Here is a 16,717-nt window from a genome sequence, read left to right as displayed (position 1 = left end):
CTATGCCTTTGCGGCACCAGCCTTAATCAGGACAATATCTCCATCTTCCACAACATAATCTTTGCCCTTCGTAAGAACCTTCCCAGCAGCTTTGACAGCTGCTTCGTCCCCATACTCTCGTAGCACATCATAGTTGAACACAACACATTGAATGAAAGTTTTCTCAAAATCTGCAACACAAAAAATATGTCAGATTTTACTCAAGTGGGGCAGCGGGATCACAAAATAGTGGAGGTTTAAAAGGGATATGGACTCACCAGTGTGAATGACACCAGCAGCTTGGGGAGCTTTGGTGCCCTTTCGGATAGTCCATTGTCTCACTTCATCAGCGCCAGTGGTGAAAAAGCTGCCAAGCTGAAGACATTGTCGCATAGTTAAAATGATCTTGGGGAGCGCCGACTTGGTTCCAAGATTTTTGCATTCCTCCTCGGCAGCGGCATCATTTTCGAAGCGGGTAAGTCTGTCTTCGAAAGATACAGAGACTGGGATTATAGGATCCCCGGGGGAGTTGGTTTTGATCCATTCTGCAACCTTCGGCAGGTACTTGTTCTTTTGCCTGATATAGTCCCTTTCGCTGAGGTTGACCAAATACACAACTGGCTTAGCAGTCAGGAGAAATAGAGGGTTAATTACTTCAACCTATGTTTTGTCCAGTCGTAGTTAGTCAATGGGCCCTCCACCAAAGCAACATCAGAAATGGGTAGAGTATATTAAAAGTGAAATTGTTATCAGGGTTGGATTCAAATCTCAATATGGCCTCAAACGTGAGATATAAAAACGAGGCCATTCGAAGAGCTGGGATTATATCGAGCGTTGTGCTCTTGTTCATCATGGTAATTGCACGAGAAGGAAATAACGTAACGGAAAAAAAAAAATGCAAGGCTGCAAGTTAGAACATACCTCTTTAGGAGTCCAATCCCCTTTTCGAATATCCTTGCCCTCCTTCAGCCACTCCAGAATCCTGCCAACAGTGGCCTCCTCCTCTTTCAATTTTTTTATCTCTAAGCTCTGGCCTCCTCTCCTAGTTTGCTTTGCAAGGGCTTCGAGAGCCTTTTCGACGAATTCAATATCTTTGATCCGTAGCTCCTCGCTGATGATGTTCAGGTCCCGAACGGGATCGACATCACCCTCGACATGAATAATTTCTGCGTCGTCAAAACATCGAACGACCTGGAAGATAGCATCCACAGCACGAATATGTGACAGGAAAGCATTTCCGAGACCAGCACCGGTTGAGGCGCCTCGAGTTAGACCAGCTATATCATATACCGTTAAGTTTGCAGGTACCCTGGACTTTGGTTTATAATGTTCACATAGCCAATCGTACCGTGCATCCGGAACAATGACACGGGCCTCTTCAGGGTCAATGGTTGCAAAGGGGAAGTTCGCAGGATTACCCAACGAACATCTTGTAATAGCTTGGAAAAGTGTGGATTTGCCAACATTCGCTAGACCAACCTGAAATTGCCAGAGGTCAGTAAACCAAAGTCTGGTAAGATGCATTGCATTGTGAACTGGGGGTAAATGGAGGGGAAGATTATAGAGGAATCACATGGGGAATAACAGAAGGCAAGCAAGCGGAGGGGAGTGGTGCAAAGGCAGGAATCAAAAGAAGAAAAAGCAGTACAGCAAAATTGACATTATTAGTAGTTGGTCCCCACATACGATACCACTCTTCAAGTTATTCCCTGGGCGACCCAAGGGAACTTTCTCTTCTTTAACCGGTTTCTTGGGAGCCATTTTCTTCTTTCTACTTGCGAAAGTGCGGTAGAGAATCAAGCAGGGTGAATGTGGAGTGGAGTGGTTTGCGCGTAATTGAGAGGGGGTGAGGTGTTGGGATAAGGCAGAGCCAGCTGCTAGTCGTTCAAACTGGGGTTTGAGAGAAGTCAAGAGTGATCGAGAAACCACGAGGAACGGAATGGTGACGAATTGCGGCCTTCACAAGGCACAAAAGAAGGGACAAAGGAAAGGTGAGGAGGGGGGGATAGAGGGGTATTAGGGGATTTAGTCGTCAGGGATTGAGCACTAAACGAGGCAGCAGGCATTCAAACAGTTAAACCTGAGTGGCCCAAGTTAGAATAATACTCTGCTCCTGAGGAGTTTTATTCGTTGCTTGGATTTTTCCTGTTGGTGGAGGTTTGAAGGTTGAGGTTGGACGGGACGGGAAGAATTTTGCTTCTTAGCTGCAGCCGCTAGCCTAATCACGTGGTACATCTTGCCCTAACCCCAGCGAACGACGAATCAACACGGCATCATCTGCATCGTTTATCTCGAAACCAACAAGAGTTCAGATTCAACTACATGAATGAAGTTATTCTTTGCCGTCTGCCTCAGGTACTTTGGCTCTGCTGTCATGGGAATTAGTAGATATCTTACGTGGCACTCTTGCGTTAACTAGGCTATAGAGAGAACTCCTCCGACATCCACAAGTCCTAGGATATCTACATCCACGGCAGACCGCGCCTGATAAATGTGCAGCAATATGTATGTTAACCTGATGCTGTTCATATTCACCTGGTTGTTATTGATGATGACACCTAACGAGGTGACATCATCCTCTCGTGGTATGTTCAGCTATGCACCAGATAGGTTGAAAACCTGACCTGACAATTGGAAACACTGAAACGCACATCTCAGCCCGAATTATCATTTATATCACTTCTGCTTTGCTGTTCGCCGAGATATTCTGCTTTCATGCACGCGGACGAAAATCAGATGGTAAGGCGATCTGTCAAACAAGAAAAGCAGCGCCTTGGGCAAATGCTACCCACCTCACTTTTTCAGTTCGAAATTGAATCATAACTATTAAACAACTCCGCAAAAATACGGAACAAAACTGGGGTGCAATTGCACATTGAGGCATCATCCCTAATCACGCACTGAATACTAGAAACCTTTGGCATATATAATATATGTAACAAATATCAACCGTATGCTGTTTTTTAAGCTGCATTCATAGGAAGGCCTAGAGGTCTCACTATATATACACCTGAACCGCGGGTGAGTTTAATACCTAGAACGGCTTCTAGTTATACTCGGCCCTCCTTTGGGATCGGCTAAATTCTCATTCCTTTCTCCATTGTTGAGTTTGAATCTGTCCATTTGGTATAGGCTCAAATATGAGGGGGATAAGTGATTTGCACCTCATCAACAGATGCAGGGGGAAAATAGATTCAGTTGGACTCATTCCAAAGAAAGAGGAATGGAGGAGGACGGAAAGGATACGATCTACACGATAAGTATATCTTGCCTGATACAATATCCATGAAATGTTAGCTTTTAAATTAAAATAAGTATAATAATAATAATAATAATAGGGATAGTAATAATAAGACGAGATACCTTCGAAATTCCACTTTCTTCAACTGTCCATTGCTGCTCCTGCTGCTGCTACTCATCGATCAACTAGCACACGACCAACAGGCCCACCCACACTCTCAACGGAAATAAATATCCGACCTCCTCGCCTGTATGACTTTCAGCGGAGGTAGGCTCTAGAAATGGCCATCTCCACACCCGATCCCCTCACAACAACTTGTTCGATCAGCTCTTGTTCCCTTCACCCAGTCTGCTCGTCTTCCCCAACCTTGATCCTGACCAAAACCACCCTCCCTTCCAAAATGCCAGGACCACAGCAAAGACCACCAGCAACGAAACTAACCCTCTCAAACCCCGAATACGTAGAAATCGGAACACCCTTATCCCTCGCCGACGAGTAGCCGTCGAGAAAGAAGTGTCCGTAGTATGATCATACGCCGTTGACCCTTCATATACCTCGGCGTGAGAATGCGTGCGTGGATGACCATGATGCTCCCTAAGTTGGGCAGAGCGCGCATCATAGTCGTCGTCGTCGTCCATATCAAATGTCGACCCATCCCCACGGGTTGGCAGTGGAGTGGACAGAGTCACTTTCGTGAAGCCAATTCTGTGCAGTTGTTGGACGGTCCAGCGCTGGAGCTGGTGCTTGATGGAGAGGGCCATTTTGCTGGGGTTGTCTTAGCTCGATGAGGTAGACGAGAATCTAGATGGAAACTGGGAATGAATTCATGGGAAGACAAGATGTAGAGGAACGGCCACTTCCGTCCTTGTAAATGGAGTCTTCCCAGTTCGTTAATCCGCGTGTCTTCGGCAGGAACGGAGCTGGTTAGACGAGATGTATCCTTGTACTTGATGGATGGACTCTGGGATTAACGTCGCTAGCCAGGCGATGTTTTGGGTTGGGCAAATACTAAACTAGCTGAAGGAAGGGTGGCGGGAGCGATATCAAGGATTGGTGTAGAGTATCCAGCTCAGGTCTGGTAAGTTTTTCAAAGAGATAAATATATATAGATGAAAATCGCCTTTGAATGCCGTATTTTTATTGATCGATGTAGAAAATTTTGTAGGTGTAAGCCACCTAGAAAAAGCTCAGGTGTCTAGCAGGTCCGCTATACCCATAGCTGAATCCGCCAGCTTTTAAATACCCGCAGCGCAAATTCCTGTCGGTCCAATACAAAAAGTCCTGAGCGAATTAGACCCCTAGTAAGCACGTTTCTTCAAAACCAGGTCACTTGAAGTGGTAACGATAGACAAGGTAGCCTCGCTAGTTAGTCAGGCGATTGGAGGAAGGATATCAAATAGAGAAACAGCGTCAGCTCTGAAAGGGACTAATATATATGTGTTTGTGTATGTTCCACATAAATGTGCCTGCATTTCTCATCCTTCTTCTGAATGGGCAAAAACACGGATGTCGATTGATGAAGAGGGACAGTGCCAGACCACGTCATCTTAATTCCCCACACTGCCGGGAATAGTAAGGAAAGCGACGGAAAGAAAAGAAGGGAAGGAGGACGTAGTTATAGGAAAACAGCTTTCACAGTCAACGGAATCAATCATACGGCAAGTCCCAAGCAACAGTAGATATAAAAAAAAGTTAAAAAAAAAATTAAACAAAAATAAAAACTCAATAAAATCAGAGGAACACTAAGCAAACAAAGAAATGGCAGGGGCAATGGTAAAAAAGGACGCGAAGGGAGCAAGGATATATTTAAATGTATGGTACACTTGGAAAAAGTTAAAAGGAAAAAAGAGAAAAGAAATTCTGGACGACGCACGCACAATATGAGATACCAGTTCCCCTTCCCTTCCCAAATCAAACACATTCCCAGGTTCAGTTTAGGTCAAGCATAACAGCACAGTAGATAAAACAAAGGGAGAAGTAAGTATAAAATAAACATGAACAAAAGCGGGAATCAGAGTGCGGGAAAAAAAAGGAAGAGCCACAGCAAAATATTCCACCAACCCCATAAAAGATTTGAGCTACTGTCCGAGTTGTAGATGAAACGCCAAAAAAAGCAAAGGAAAAGAGGAAAAGGAGATTTGACGCAAATGAATACGTTACGTGACCATCACATCTTCCCCACTTCGATCCATGTCCTGATCTTGATCCTGGGTCTGATCTCCTTCTTGATCCTGATCGCCATCCAGAATCCCAAGAAGTTGGGCATACGGGACGGTGACACGTTGAAGGTCTCGATGCTTACCTATAGCAGATTTAATAATCAGATAAAAGGATAAAAATGTTTGACAACAAAGAAATAATAAAAAGGCAAGAAAAGGGGGGAAATAAAAGGCGCACCTAAAGCTAAGACAACCTCGTTCAACAGCGTCCTCCTTGGCCATCCGCAAAGCTTATCCGAACCGTTGCCCCAGGTACCAGGTCCGGATTCTTCCTTACTACCCTGAGCTAATGATAACTCCTTAGACTTCACCGCTCCTCCCTCCATCCTCCTCGCAACACCGTTAGTATAACAGCTATCCTCATCAACCTCATTCGCGCAATCCTCAAAAATGCCGCCAAGAAGCCCTTCCAGTAACTCTTCCGCTTTCATTTTCGCTCCCTCAGCCCCGAGCCGTTTTGCATACATGGAAAGATAAAGGCGGAACTCCTCCTTGGCGCCAAGGGCGAGTGCGGCGGCAACACGGTTTTCTAGATGGGCAACAGAGACGCCAGCCTCAAAGCCCTCGAATCCCTCGCGGGAGAGAAGTGCCTTAATCAAACGCTGTAGGAAGAACCCACGACCTCGCACGAGTGCCTCGTCTGTGGTGTTACGTTCGAGGAAGGGGATCACGCCTGCTGACACCGGTGTTGTTCGAGTTTCACCGTCCTGTCGACTACTAGGAGCAATCGCAGCAGCAGATGAGGGAGAAGAAGCGGAGATAGACTGCAGGTTCCCGATGGACGAGTCTTTAGTGTTCCAGTACTGGCTGCCAACGGCCCACCAGCCCTCGGACATCCTTTGCCAGGTATATAGGGCAGGGGAGTAGCTGTAGCCGTCTCCGTTGGAGAGTGTGACGATTATGCGACCTTCGGAGTTTAATCGAGCAGCATTAATTGCGGGTGCAGGGGTAGCGTTGGGGCCTAGGGTGTGAACTGCTGCGTCCAGGATTGGAGCGAGGGAGATTGGTGGGTGAGGAGAGGACAACGTAGTCACGTTCCACACGTAGCACATGCCCACCGCATTTATGCAGAGAACCCATGGCCCGTTACATTCCAGAATCACAGGTTGGGCCTCCAAGACCAGAGCATTGAGCAGTCGACGTCCTGCTGGCGTCCAGATATATACTGATCCATCCTCCGATGCTGCAGACCATAATTTGCGGTTGCCTGTGACGAGAAGAACTGTTTTTGGGATGAAATCCTGCCACAGTGGTTGATCTCCGCGCGTAAGAGTAATCCGTACTGGTTCCCGATCTATATGACGGCCGGAAGAGGCAGGAGGGTTACGAGCTTCGAAAATGATATCTGCTTTAGGCCTTGGCGGGGCTCCTGAGTTCCCCCCCGCCCCCGTTGCTGCCGTTGTATCTGCTAAAGTAGTAGGGTTTCCTGACGAATCTATCGCTTGCAAAATATGGCTTCTGATCTTTGGCACAGCTAACCGTAGTTGGCTAATCGCCATACACGGATTAACCACAGCGGGCCTGATAAACTCTGGAGTCGGTCGAGGCCCTCCTTGAGCATCTCCAGGCTGCGCAGGTCGCAGACCTTCAGTCGCATTTGCCAGAATGGGCACAGATCCATTTTCCGAAGCCAATGCAACTCTCTTCTCGACAGACACCTCCTCATCCGCCCCTTCAATCTGTGCAAATTTTCGCTTATTCCCAAATAGTAGAGCCGCTAGACCGCCTTTCGGCAGGGCGTCAAATGGTTTTGAGAGATCTAGTATTGAGTCCGGGCCGTCAGGTCTTACGCTAGTGTTCATCGCCGTAGCCACCAACCGTGATTGGGGGAGGGACGACTCCGCACCGCCTGCACCCGAGACAAGGAGAGGTTGAATGCGCTTTTTCCCATCCTTGGTATAGGTAGGTCTTTGTTTGAGCCTCTCGAGTTTGGCCGCATACGGGTCCGGCTTATCTTGCTCCTCACTGGTCCCGTTCACAGGCCCATTAGGTTGGCCTTTCTGGGAAACGTTAGTACCACCACCAATTGGCGTAGAAGCTCCAGCAGGAGTCGTCGCATTAGAAGGCAGATTGACCGACGCGCTATTGGCACCCCGATCAGTAGAAACATGGCCATCTCCCATCAAAGCACCCATACGGCCTTCGACTCCCTTAATCTCACCAGCCTTGCTCTTTTCCTCTAGTAACAAGCCATTAGTAGACTCGACGATGCCAGCACCCCTTCTATTCGTGCCGAATTTCGTAAGTGACTTTTCATTCTCTTCTAAGGGCATAGGCTTTCCCAGTTCGTTGTTTTCAAATCGGACACAAAGGATCGTACCGTCCAGAGCTGTCACAAATAACGATTTGCCATCTGGCGACCAAGACAGGTCTGAGATGGCTTTGGCGGCTAGGTCCTGTGTGACTACGACTGGTCGTGGGTTGCTTGTGATCCATATACTGAGGGATTTATCCGCGCCAGCGCAGGCAATGACGGTAACCAGCGAATGCATCGGATGGCCCTGTTTATCAACAGGGGGTCTACTGGTAGGCTGTGAATCGTATAACCGAGGTGAAAACGCGCAAACTTCAATAGGGCCCTCATGGCCGATTAAATTGATATCCCCATCCCAAGATCCACGGTTAACTATCGCGACGGAGCTGACGGGTCCATTAACAGCATTGGCAGCAGCGATATGGTTACCGTCCGGCGACCAAGAACATCTCCTAAAATACGTAGTAAGGGGCGAGTTGACAAACGGCGCGGATATCGTTTGCTCCAGAACGAAGTTATTCATCTGATCGTGGGCCGTTGAGTTCGGGGTTGGTGGTGTGAAGCGGAATATCCGCACAGTCCTATCATCACCTGCTGTAGCAAAGTACTTGTTCGCCGGATCAAAGGTAATGCCTTTGACGTGACTCTGGTGGTTGGAGATCGTCTTCAACTTCTCAAAGGTATGGCCTGACCATACCACAACCTTCGAGTCCAAGCCAACGGAGACAAGAATGGAAGAATCATACGACCAGCCAAGATCTTGGACATCGTTATCGTGACCGATCAATCTGCGTATTGTTCGCCAGTTCTCAACTGGAGGCGGTTCATTTGTGCCTAACAAAAAATACATTAATATCTAAGTTCAGAAATAGAAAAGAGGAGAAGTACAAAAACACAAATAATAGCGCGTTTGTTGTTGTAGTTTCAGATAGATAAAAGCACCCTTACCAAAGCTCGACGCATGCGATGGCGGATTTGATTCTAGCACATAGATACAAACAATCTTATCATCCGCCCCAGACGCAACGTATCTGCCATTTGGCGAGAATCGCACGGCATGAATGGTCCCGGAATGATTACTCATGGATGCCAGCTGGCGTGGTTTTTTCGCAGAGGCAGGGTCAGCGACATTGTAGATTGCGTCTGTTGACCAGATACGAACATGGCCATCTATGCAATTCTTGAGTTAGAGATAAGACACCAAGCCATTATCCTGAGTGTAAATCCCTCAAAAATCCCATTCACACAGGTCAGGGCATGTCCGCAGGGGACTTGGTGTCGGAAAAACGAAGAGAAAGTGGTTTATGTATATATGCATGCATCGCAACCAAAAATCGAGCGCTCACCTCCAGCAGCTGTAACAAGTCTCTTCCCATCCGGCGAAACATCGCAGCTGTAGACCTCGAAATCTTTCCGTTCACCTATAGTATAACAGAGCACCATTAGGTTAGCAAACTTAGCAATCGAAGGAAGTAAAAAGGAATACATTGTCCCCGCCAGCGCGGATACAAATAGGCACGTAGTAAACAGTGAAAAAAAGAGCACATACCCCCATGCGTCAGCCAAACAGGCTTGATAATATGCATCTTCCCTTTTGCTCCTCTGCCCTGTCTCTATTGCCCAATCTCACTTTTTCCTTCTCCTCGTCTCCTTTCCCGAGCTTTCCCCCTTTGCGCGTTTCCTATTTCCCTCTCGACGTCGCTCTGGCTACTATCCGCCCCGTGCCGTCGTCTCCTCCTCGCTCTATGCGTGCCTTTGCGATTTAACTCTTTTCTTGGCTACTGGGCTTGCGCGAATGCAGGTGCAGGTGCAGGTGCGGGTGCGGGTGTGGGTGAGTGGAATACGGTATGAAAACAGGGCGCAGAGGACTCGAGCATCTCAGAGCTTTAATGGTAGCGCGGGAATACTTTGCCGGAGGAGAATCGAGGTTCTTCGAGGGGTCCAGCCGCGGGGAGAGCGGAGTGTATGGAATAATCAGTTGTGTCCTCCCTATCCAATAAATACATGAATGAGTGGACGAGCAGAATGCGAAGGACGGGGCGAGACGAAGGGGAACACAGTCGGGTTGGTCAATCTTTCGTCCTCCTAGCTGTGAGTAGCGGGAGGTTGTGTCGTGTTGTGTTGATGCCGGTGCTAACGTGGCCGGAGTGGTTGTGGTGGTTGGTGATCGTTGAAGGTGTCGTTGAGTGAGAGGTTTTGGGGGAGTTGGCGCGGGCGTTGCCTGCTTGGTTCCGCGTTTTCTGCGGCGTGGTGCCAATTTCAAGGAACAGAGTTTGGCCGAGCTGCTTTGAGTCTGGGGAAGAGGAGCCTGGTCGACCATGCCATGTATTGCATGGATGGCTGATCTTTGATATAAGTTATAACAATCGGACTGTGTAGCTGCATTTTAATTTATCCATTGTTTTTTTTATTAGTTACAAGCATCAAACGCTCGCTTACGCTCGCTTTGCTGCTTGCGCACCCCCCTCTATCATTTCCACCCTCTACCCCTATCCCCTCTACCCTACCACCGCCTCTACCGCACCGCAGCCCCCCTATCACTTCCACTCTCTACTTCCACCTCTCTCTTACCACTTCTATCATCTCTTCTGCTCTCTACCCTCTCTACCGCCACCACTACCTCTACCACCCCTACCACCCTCTTCCACCCCGTATCACCCCTATCACCCCTATCAGATTAATCAGAGTCATACAGGCTGCAGAGCCAGCTGTTCAATCCCATCCATGAATTCAAAGAGATGCACATGTTATCACATGAGATCATGTTACATAGCATTTAGCAGTGTATGCCATGAACACAGAGATCAAAAAATGAACATAGAGAAGAGTATAAGGAATGTAAATACTGTAGAGAATGTATGAAAAGAGCAGAATGAAAAAAAGATTGAAGATTTGAAGATTGATCTGAGCTTTATGAGCTGGAGCTCAAATATTTTTGATGAGGTGCATGTGATGTCATCCTACAGCGATTTTTGCATTGAAAAGTTGGTTTTTCTATAATAAATAGAGAGATAAATAGAGAGAAAATAGAGAGATTTAACAGTTGGTATATTTACACACACGATAGTTAGAATACAAGTACACTCTTGACCTCCCCTCCTTTTGTTCTGCTGGCCGGATGCCCTGTGGAAAAACCGACGCACGTAGAAGTAGAAATAAAATGAGACGACTGAAAAAAACTTAAAAAGGATCAAATTCACTGGCTCCTTCAAAATGCTGAGCGGCGTAGACAAAAAAATCCTTCCCTGGTTTTCTTTTTTCAGAACCTAATTGGAAAAAACGAGGCAAATAAATAGGGATGAAAAGGCTGATGATATACTCGAAGTGGGGTGATCAAACAAGAAAGGAATGGGGGGCGAGAGAGAGAAATGGTGATAACGGTGAAATCCGGACAGTACATTCAGTTTTGAAAGCTAATAGACGGGACGACGAGCGTATGGGTGGCAGTTTGAGTTAGTCAAATCACGACTTTCTCCGCTGACTCGTTTGCTCGAATCCCTCAAGCACACTATCCGCAACGTCCCCTGGCGGCGCAGGAATGTTTTTAGCGGTGTCTCCGAAGTGATTCTGCGTCAGCTCCCCGGCCCTCGTCCTCTTCTTGGACCCTTCCTCGCCTTCTCCACCGTCTTCTTGTGATCCCTGCTCCCGTGCCCCAATCGCTTTTGCAGCCATAGCCTTAACTTGCCCTTCGTTCACCTTCCCATAGACGGCCATGGCACTGGCAATCATACCACTAATATCCCCGACATTCCCAGGAACAACAACAGCGGTGCCCTCGCGCGCCAGCTTCGAGAAGGCCTCGACATATTTCTCGGCAACGCTCAGACTGACGGCACCCTGGGCATTCTCCTGGCCGTCCCGCATGGCTTTGGCCACAGCATCAATCCCCTTCGCCGTTGCAGCGGCCTTGAGCATGATCGCTTCCGCCTCACCCGTGGCCATGTTAATCTGCTCGCTCCGAAGGGCCTCGGAGGCAAGGATGACGGACTGCTTGCGGCCCTCCGCGATGTTAATGGCACTCTGTCTCTGACCCTCGGACTCCAGGATTTCGGCTCGCTTGGACCTCTCCGCGGTGACTTGGCGGTGCATAGCGGCAACCACGCCGTCGGGGGCATGGATATCTCGGATTTCATATCGAAGACAAACAACACCCCAGTCCTGCGCAGCCTCGTTGATCGCCTGCGTAATATTCGTGTTGAGCGTTGCACGCTCCTTCAGCACATGATCCAGAGTAAGTTGGCCAATTTCTGATCGCATTGTAGTCTGTGCAAGTTGCGAAATGGCGTATTCCGCATCCTCCACCCCGTAACTGTAGCGGAAAAGAAAAAAGAGTCAGCAATTCACCGTCCCCTCATATCAATATAACTTTAGTAAGAGAACGCGCGAATCTTGACAAAAAGGAAGATACCTAGCCTTATAAGCATCAAAAACCCTCGTATATAACACACCATCCAACTCCAAAGTAACGTTATCCGCTGTAATCGCGTTCTGACTCGGAATCTCAATCGCCGCCTCCTTCAAACTCTTAACGTACGCGATACGGTCCAAAAACGGCACTAGGATCGCCAACCCGGGCTCGAGAATCCGATTAAACTTCCCCATGCGCTCCACAATCCACGCGGTCTGCTGTGGCACGAACCTGATCACCGTGTTCATGGGCAGTGATTGTCTGTGTGAGAAGTAGGTGGTTGGCCCCGGTTGAGCGCTGGAGGGGAAGCCAAAGGAATTTTCGCCCGCAAGGGGGCGGGGAGTGTTTGTGAAGTGTCGAGTTTGGTTGGGACATGTTGATACGCGGGGTCTGGGCGAGGAAGAGGAGGACAGTGAGCTGGTAGTGGAGGGGAGTGTGGCGGTTGCGGGAATGAAGGAGCGGGAAGCGGCTCTGGATATTAGTAGGTGGTTTGGCAGGTGCAACCGCACGCCGCTCGATAATACCCGCCGCGTTGCTGCGTCCATATTGTCTGTATATAGCTGAAGGCACCTAGTAGGCTATATGCAGAATTAAATGGAAGGTTTGGCGGAAAGCAGAAAGCCGGAGAACAAACAGTCAGTCTGGATGTTTTGCGGACTCATTCTGACCTTGCGGGAAAGCGGGAACATCTCATAAGGGCCCAATCCGGAAAGATTTGCCGAGCTCCGAATTATAAATATAACTTCGTAAAATTGAAATTAGAAAAATTAACTGGAAAATTATTGAATAATTAATGTGAAGCTATTATTACAGAAAAATTATTGTAAGAAAAAGCGTTTAAATTAATTAATTAATACAATCATGTTGGGGGTCCCGGGTTGATCGGCTCTTCTACCAGCAGTGTGCTGGTGGTGACTGAGCTCTTGATTACTACACCTACCCTAGTCACGTGCCACCCCAACCTATTCATTTAGTGTAACTCGTGTAGATAGATTACACACACACAACATAACTATGTTATTCTTCAAGAGGTTATGAAGCTCTTTCACAAGCCTTAAGAACTGTAATAATATGCAAATTGATATCTTCATACATCATTATAAGTGTGTCTAGATGATTTATTAAGTGATTGAACTCATAATTAATCTAAGATCTGAAGAGATATCTGACTTAATACAAGAATACATATCTTTAAGACAGAGAAACAAGAAAACATCAGAACAGCAGATGTAAGATCACAGATTATTATTAATATTAATAATAAATCAGAAGACAGCTTCTGAGAAGCTGAGAGAAATAATCACAGAGAAACAGTCTGATAAGTTTAATAATAAATATAAAGACTCAGTTGAAGATATCAGTGAGATATCAGATAATACAGAGAACTTAAGTAACTGAAATAATAATAACTCAGTAAGTAAGAAGACTTATATAAGACTAGAAATTACAAGAGTTCAGTATAAGATTGAGTGAATAAAGATTAGTAGAAGTGACTTTAAATAATAAGATAAAAGCAGATCTAACAGAATATTTTTAATAGAAAGAGAAGATATCTATTATAATAAAAATTCTTAAAGAATTCAGAAGCTAAGTAAAACTTATTAAAGAATTAATAATTCTCACTAAATTTATTAACTATTTAATATGAAGAGAGGAAATTCTTTTAACTATAGAATAGTTAGAAACTGATAATATACTTAAAAATAATAATCTTAATAAAAATATTACTATAAATATATAATATTTCTGAAAAGAATACAATTTTTAATTATATAATTACATATAATCTGCAATTATTCTGTAGATCAAGACTTATTTTACTATACTTAAGAAATTTAAGTTATGTACTTATACTTTATAAACTATTATAGAGAATAACTTTTCTGAGAGATCTACTATTTATAGAATCTATCTATTTAAAAAGCTGATTAGTATGACTGCTAAGTTAAAAGACTTAAATTATACTTTTATTAAATATCTGATTACTATAAGAACTGATTATATCTATCTAAAATATAAGATCTTAGATATCATGTTTTTCAATAGACTGCTTATAGAAGTTAACAGAGATTAAGTCTTATTTATAAGAAATTGAATAAATTAAATTGACAAAGATAATACTCAACTCTTAAAGAATAATTTTATAAGTAGACTGACTGTGTAACTATGTCTGAGATCAGAATCAAACTTTACAGTTATTATATTATTTAAAAGTATTACTTCTGATTATAATTTGTATTCATCACATTAATCTCAAATCATGTTATTTTAAATATTAAAGATTTCAGATTCACTTTTCAAATAAAAATCTAGTCTTAGATAAAGAATATATTTAAATTCTTAGTCACATTTTCATTCTGATCTTATTATTAAGAATGATATTAAATGAAATTATGAAATTATTTCTCACTTATATAATATTATAATATAGTGCTCATTTGTTGAAAATTTAATAGAGAGTATTATCAAATATTATTACTTTTCTGAACACAGATCATAATTCATATAATTTTAATTATAAAAAAAATATAAAATACAAAAAAAAGAAAAAAATAAAAAATAAAAATAAAAAAATCAAGATTGCAGAGCTGCAGCATTCTTAAAATACTTACTTCTCAGAGTCTTTATAATATTTATTACTAACTGTATATCTCTTATAATAAGAGTAACACAGCTGTGATAAGTTATTATCTTAATATTATTTAATAAATAATCAGTATATATCTGTATAAATATGAATAATTAGAAAATATACACTTAAAAAGTATGATCAGAGTGAACTCTGCTATCACTTGAATAATATCAAGAGTAAAACACTGAAATCAATGATTTTCTTTATTAATTTCATAGATAAGATATATGAAGATGATCTTGAAGAATATAAGATCTCTTAACTTCTGATAAAAACAGATCTCACAGAGAGACTCTATTTTCATGATATCAGAAACTGAGTATTATTAAAAAGTGTTACTTTTATACAATGTATATACACTTACTGCAGCAATTCACTCTCTATATATATAACTGAGAGTTGCAGCTTTTTCACACTGTATGACTCTCTCTGAGATACTGTTACTAATTTGTAATTCACACAGTCTCTCAGTTCAGTATATGCTGTGTGTATACAGCTCTATATACTGAGACTGTGTTAATTATTATAGTCTGATATGATACTCACTTTTCACAGGTTATGTTTTATTTAAGAGAGGAAAGAGAAGACATAACTATTATTTTATTAAAAAAAGAATGAATAATTAGTATTATTAAATATAATTTAATATATCTGTATTTAAATTTTAATTAATCTATACTCTTCAATTTAAGAGTTTCTAAGAGTATTTTAATAGTTTTCATATTAGCTTGAACTTAGTAATGAGTTAAAGAAGAAGAGAAAAGAGAGAAGAAAGAAATAAAAATAACTTATTCTTATAATATAAAAATAGAGAATTACTGTAATTATTCTTTCTAGTAATAAAGATCTGTTTTCTGCATGTATCTCTGATATTGATTATATAATAACTGTATACAAGAAATATCAATAGTGTATATATTAAATAAAGATAATATTACTATGTAATACTGTAGCTGTTTCTATATATCTCTGAAAGTTATTAATAGTTTCTTTGTCTCTTTATATTTAATAAGTTAATTAATATATTCTGATGCACTCTCTGTTTCATTATTATTATTATTATTATTATTATTATCATCATCATTATTATTATTATCATTATTATTATTATTATTATTATTATATCATTGCTAGCTGTCTTTTCTGTCTTCATCTTCTCTTAATACTTATCAAAATTAATCATGTTATTTCTCTTCAAATATTCTGTGATTCTGTGAACTATCAAGACACATGAGCACTGTCACAGATTGAAGAGAGATTCAGATTCAGATTCAGAGAAAGAGAATATATCACTTCTCAACTACATTGATGAAAATGACTGGGAATAGCCTGATCTTACACAAGATGAATTAGAGTCAGCTATCTTCTCAAGTTCTGTTAAAACTGCTGCAGGTCCTGATTCAATTAATCACTTGATTATTCAAAATACATATTCCTACTTAAAGAATGAATATTTTGAGCTCTTTTTCAATCTCTTGAAAAATGAATATCATTCTGAATGCTGAAGAGAAGTCACTGGAGTGATTCTTGCAAAACCTAATAGAAAAACTTTAATTTCTAAGTCATATAGAGTAATATCTCTGTTGAACTGCCTAGAAAAGGTTTTAGAAAAGATAATAGTTACTCAACTATCTTTTATAAGCTCTATAAGTGATTCTCTTTTATTCAGTAAATAAATAAGAGATAGAAAACAGTGTTCTGTAATTGACACTGTTCTCTCAGTTGTTCATAATATTTAAATAGCAAAGCATGAGAGTCTGGTCTCAACTGCAGTTTTTATTAATATAAAAGAAGCATTTGATCATGTTTCAAAGTCAAAGTTAATTCAGATATTGAAGATATTAAAACTGTCACTTTCTCTAATAAAATGAGTTAACTGTTTTATATCTAAAAGAATTATACAACTCTTCTTTGATGGAATGAAATAAGACAAGACTGAGATAAAAATAGAAGTATCACAGAGATCTTTAATCTCATTCATTTT

The 16,717-nt window shown here is 42.7% G+C and overlaps 4 protein-coding genes across 4 annotated transcripts; all 4 read right to left on the bottom strand.

The window, feature by feature from the left end:
* BDBG_05930 (GTP-binding protein YchF) lies at window positions 1-1,740 on the bottom strand (the record flags this gene model as incomplete). Its single annotated transcript, XM_002623710.2, has 4 exons — window positions 1-170; window positions 258-639; window positions 901-1,458; window positions 1,666-1,740. The coding sequence occupies 4 exons, from the start codon at window positions 1,738-1,740 to the stop codon at window positions 1-3; spliced, it is 1,185 nt and encodes a 394-aa protein (XP_002623756.1).
* A 1,654-nt stretch (window positions 1,741-3,394) lies between these two features.
* BDBG_05929 (uncharacterized protein) lies at window positions 3,395-3,981 on the bottom strand (the record flags this gene model as incomplete). The annotated part of the gene is made up of 2 exons (XM_002623709.1): window positions 3,395-3,467; window positions 3,662-3,981. The coding sequence occupies 2 exons, from the start codon at window positions 3,979-3,981 to the stop codon at window positions 3,395-3,397; spliced, it is 393 nt and encodes a 130-aa protein (XP_002623755.1).
* Window positions 3,982-5,376: 1,395 nt separating this feature from the next.
* Window positions 5,377-9,279, bottom strand: BDBG_05928 (protein HIR1; the record flags this gene model as incomplete). The annotated part of the gene is made up of 5 exons (XM_002623708.2): window positions 5,377-5,522; window positions 5,618-8,527; window positions 8,642-8,863; window positions 9,040-9,114; window positions 9,243-9,279. 5 exons carry the CDS (start codon window positions 9,277-9,279, stop codon window positions 5,377-5,379), a joined length of 3,390 nt encoding a protein of 1,129 aa, XP_002623754.1.
* Window positions 9,280-10,201: 922 nt separating this feature from the next.
* On the bottom strand, window positions 10,202-12,978 carry BDBG_05927 (cell division cycle 20-like protein 1, cofactor-APC complex). Its single transcript, XM_002623707.2, has 2 exons — window positions 12,102-12,978; window positions 10,202-12,002 (listed from the first exon to the last, which is right to left on the bottom strand). Exons 1-2 carry the CDS (start codon window positions 12,644-12,646, stop codon window positions 11,156-11,158), a joined length of 1,392 nt encoding a protein of 463 aa, XP_002623753.1. The 5' UTR covers window positions 12,647-12,978; the 3' UTR covers window positions 10,202-11,155.
* Between the last annotated feature and the right edge of the window lie 3,739 nt (window positions 12,979-16,717).

Source organism: Blastomyces gilchristii, assembly GCF_000003855.2.
Source record: "Blastomyces gilchristii SLH14081 genomic scaffold supercont1.12, whole genome shotgun sequence".
In the NCBI taxonomy this organism is placed as follows: Eukaryota; Fungi; Ascomycota; class Eurotiomycetes; order Onygenales; family Ajellomycetaceae; genus Blastomyces; species Blastomyces gilchristii.
This window is presented reverse-complemented; position numbering and strand designations above follow the sequence as displayed.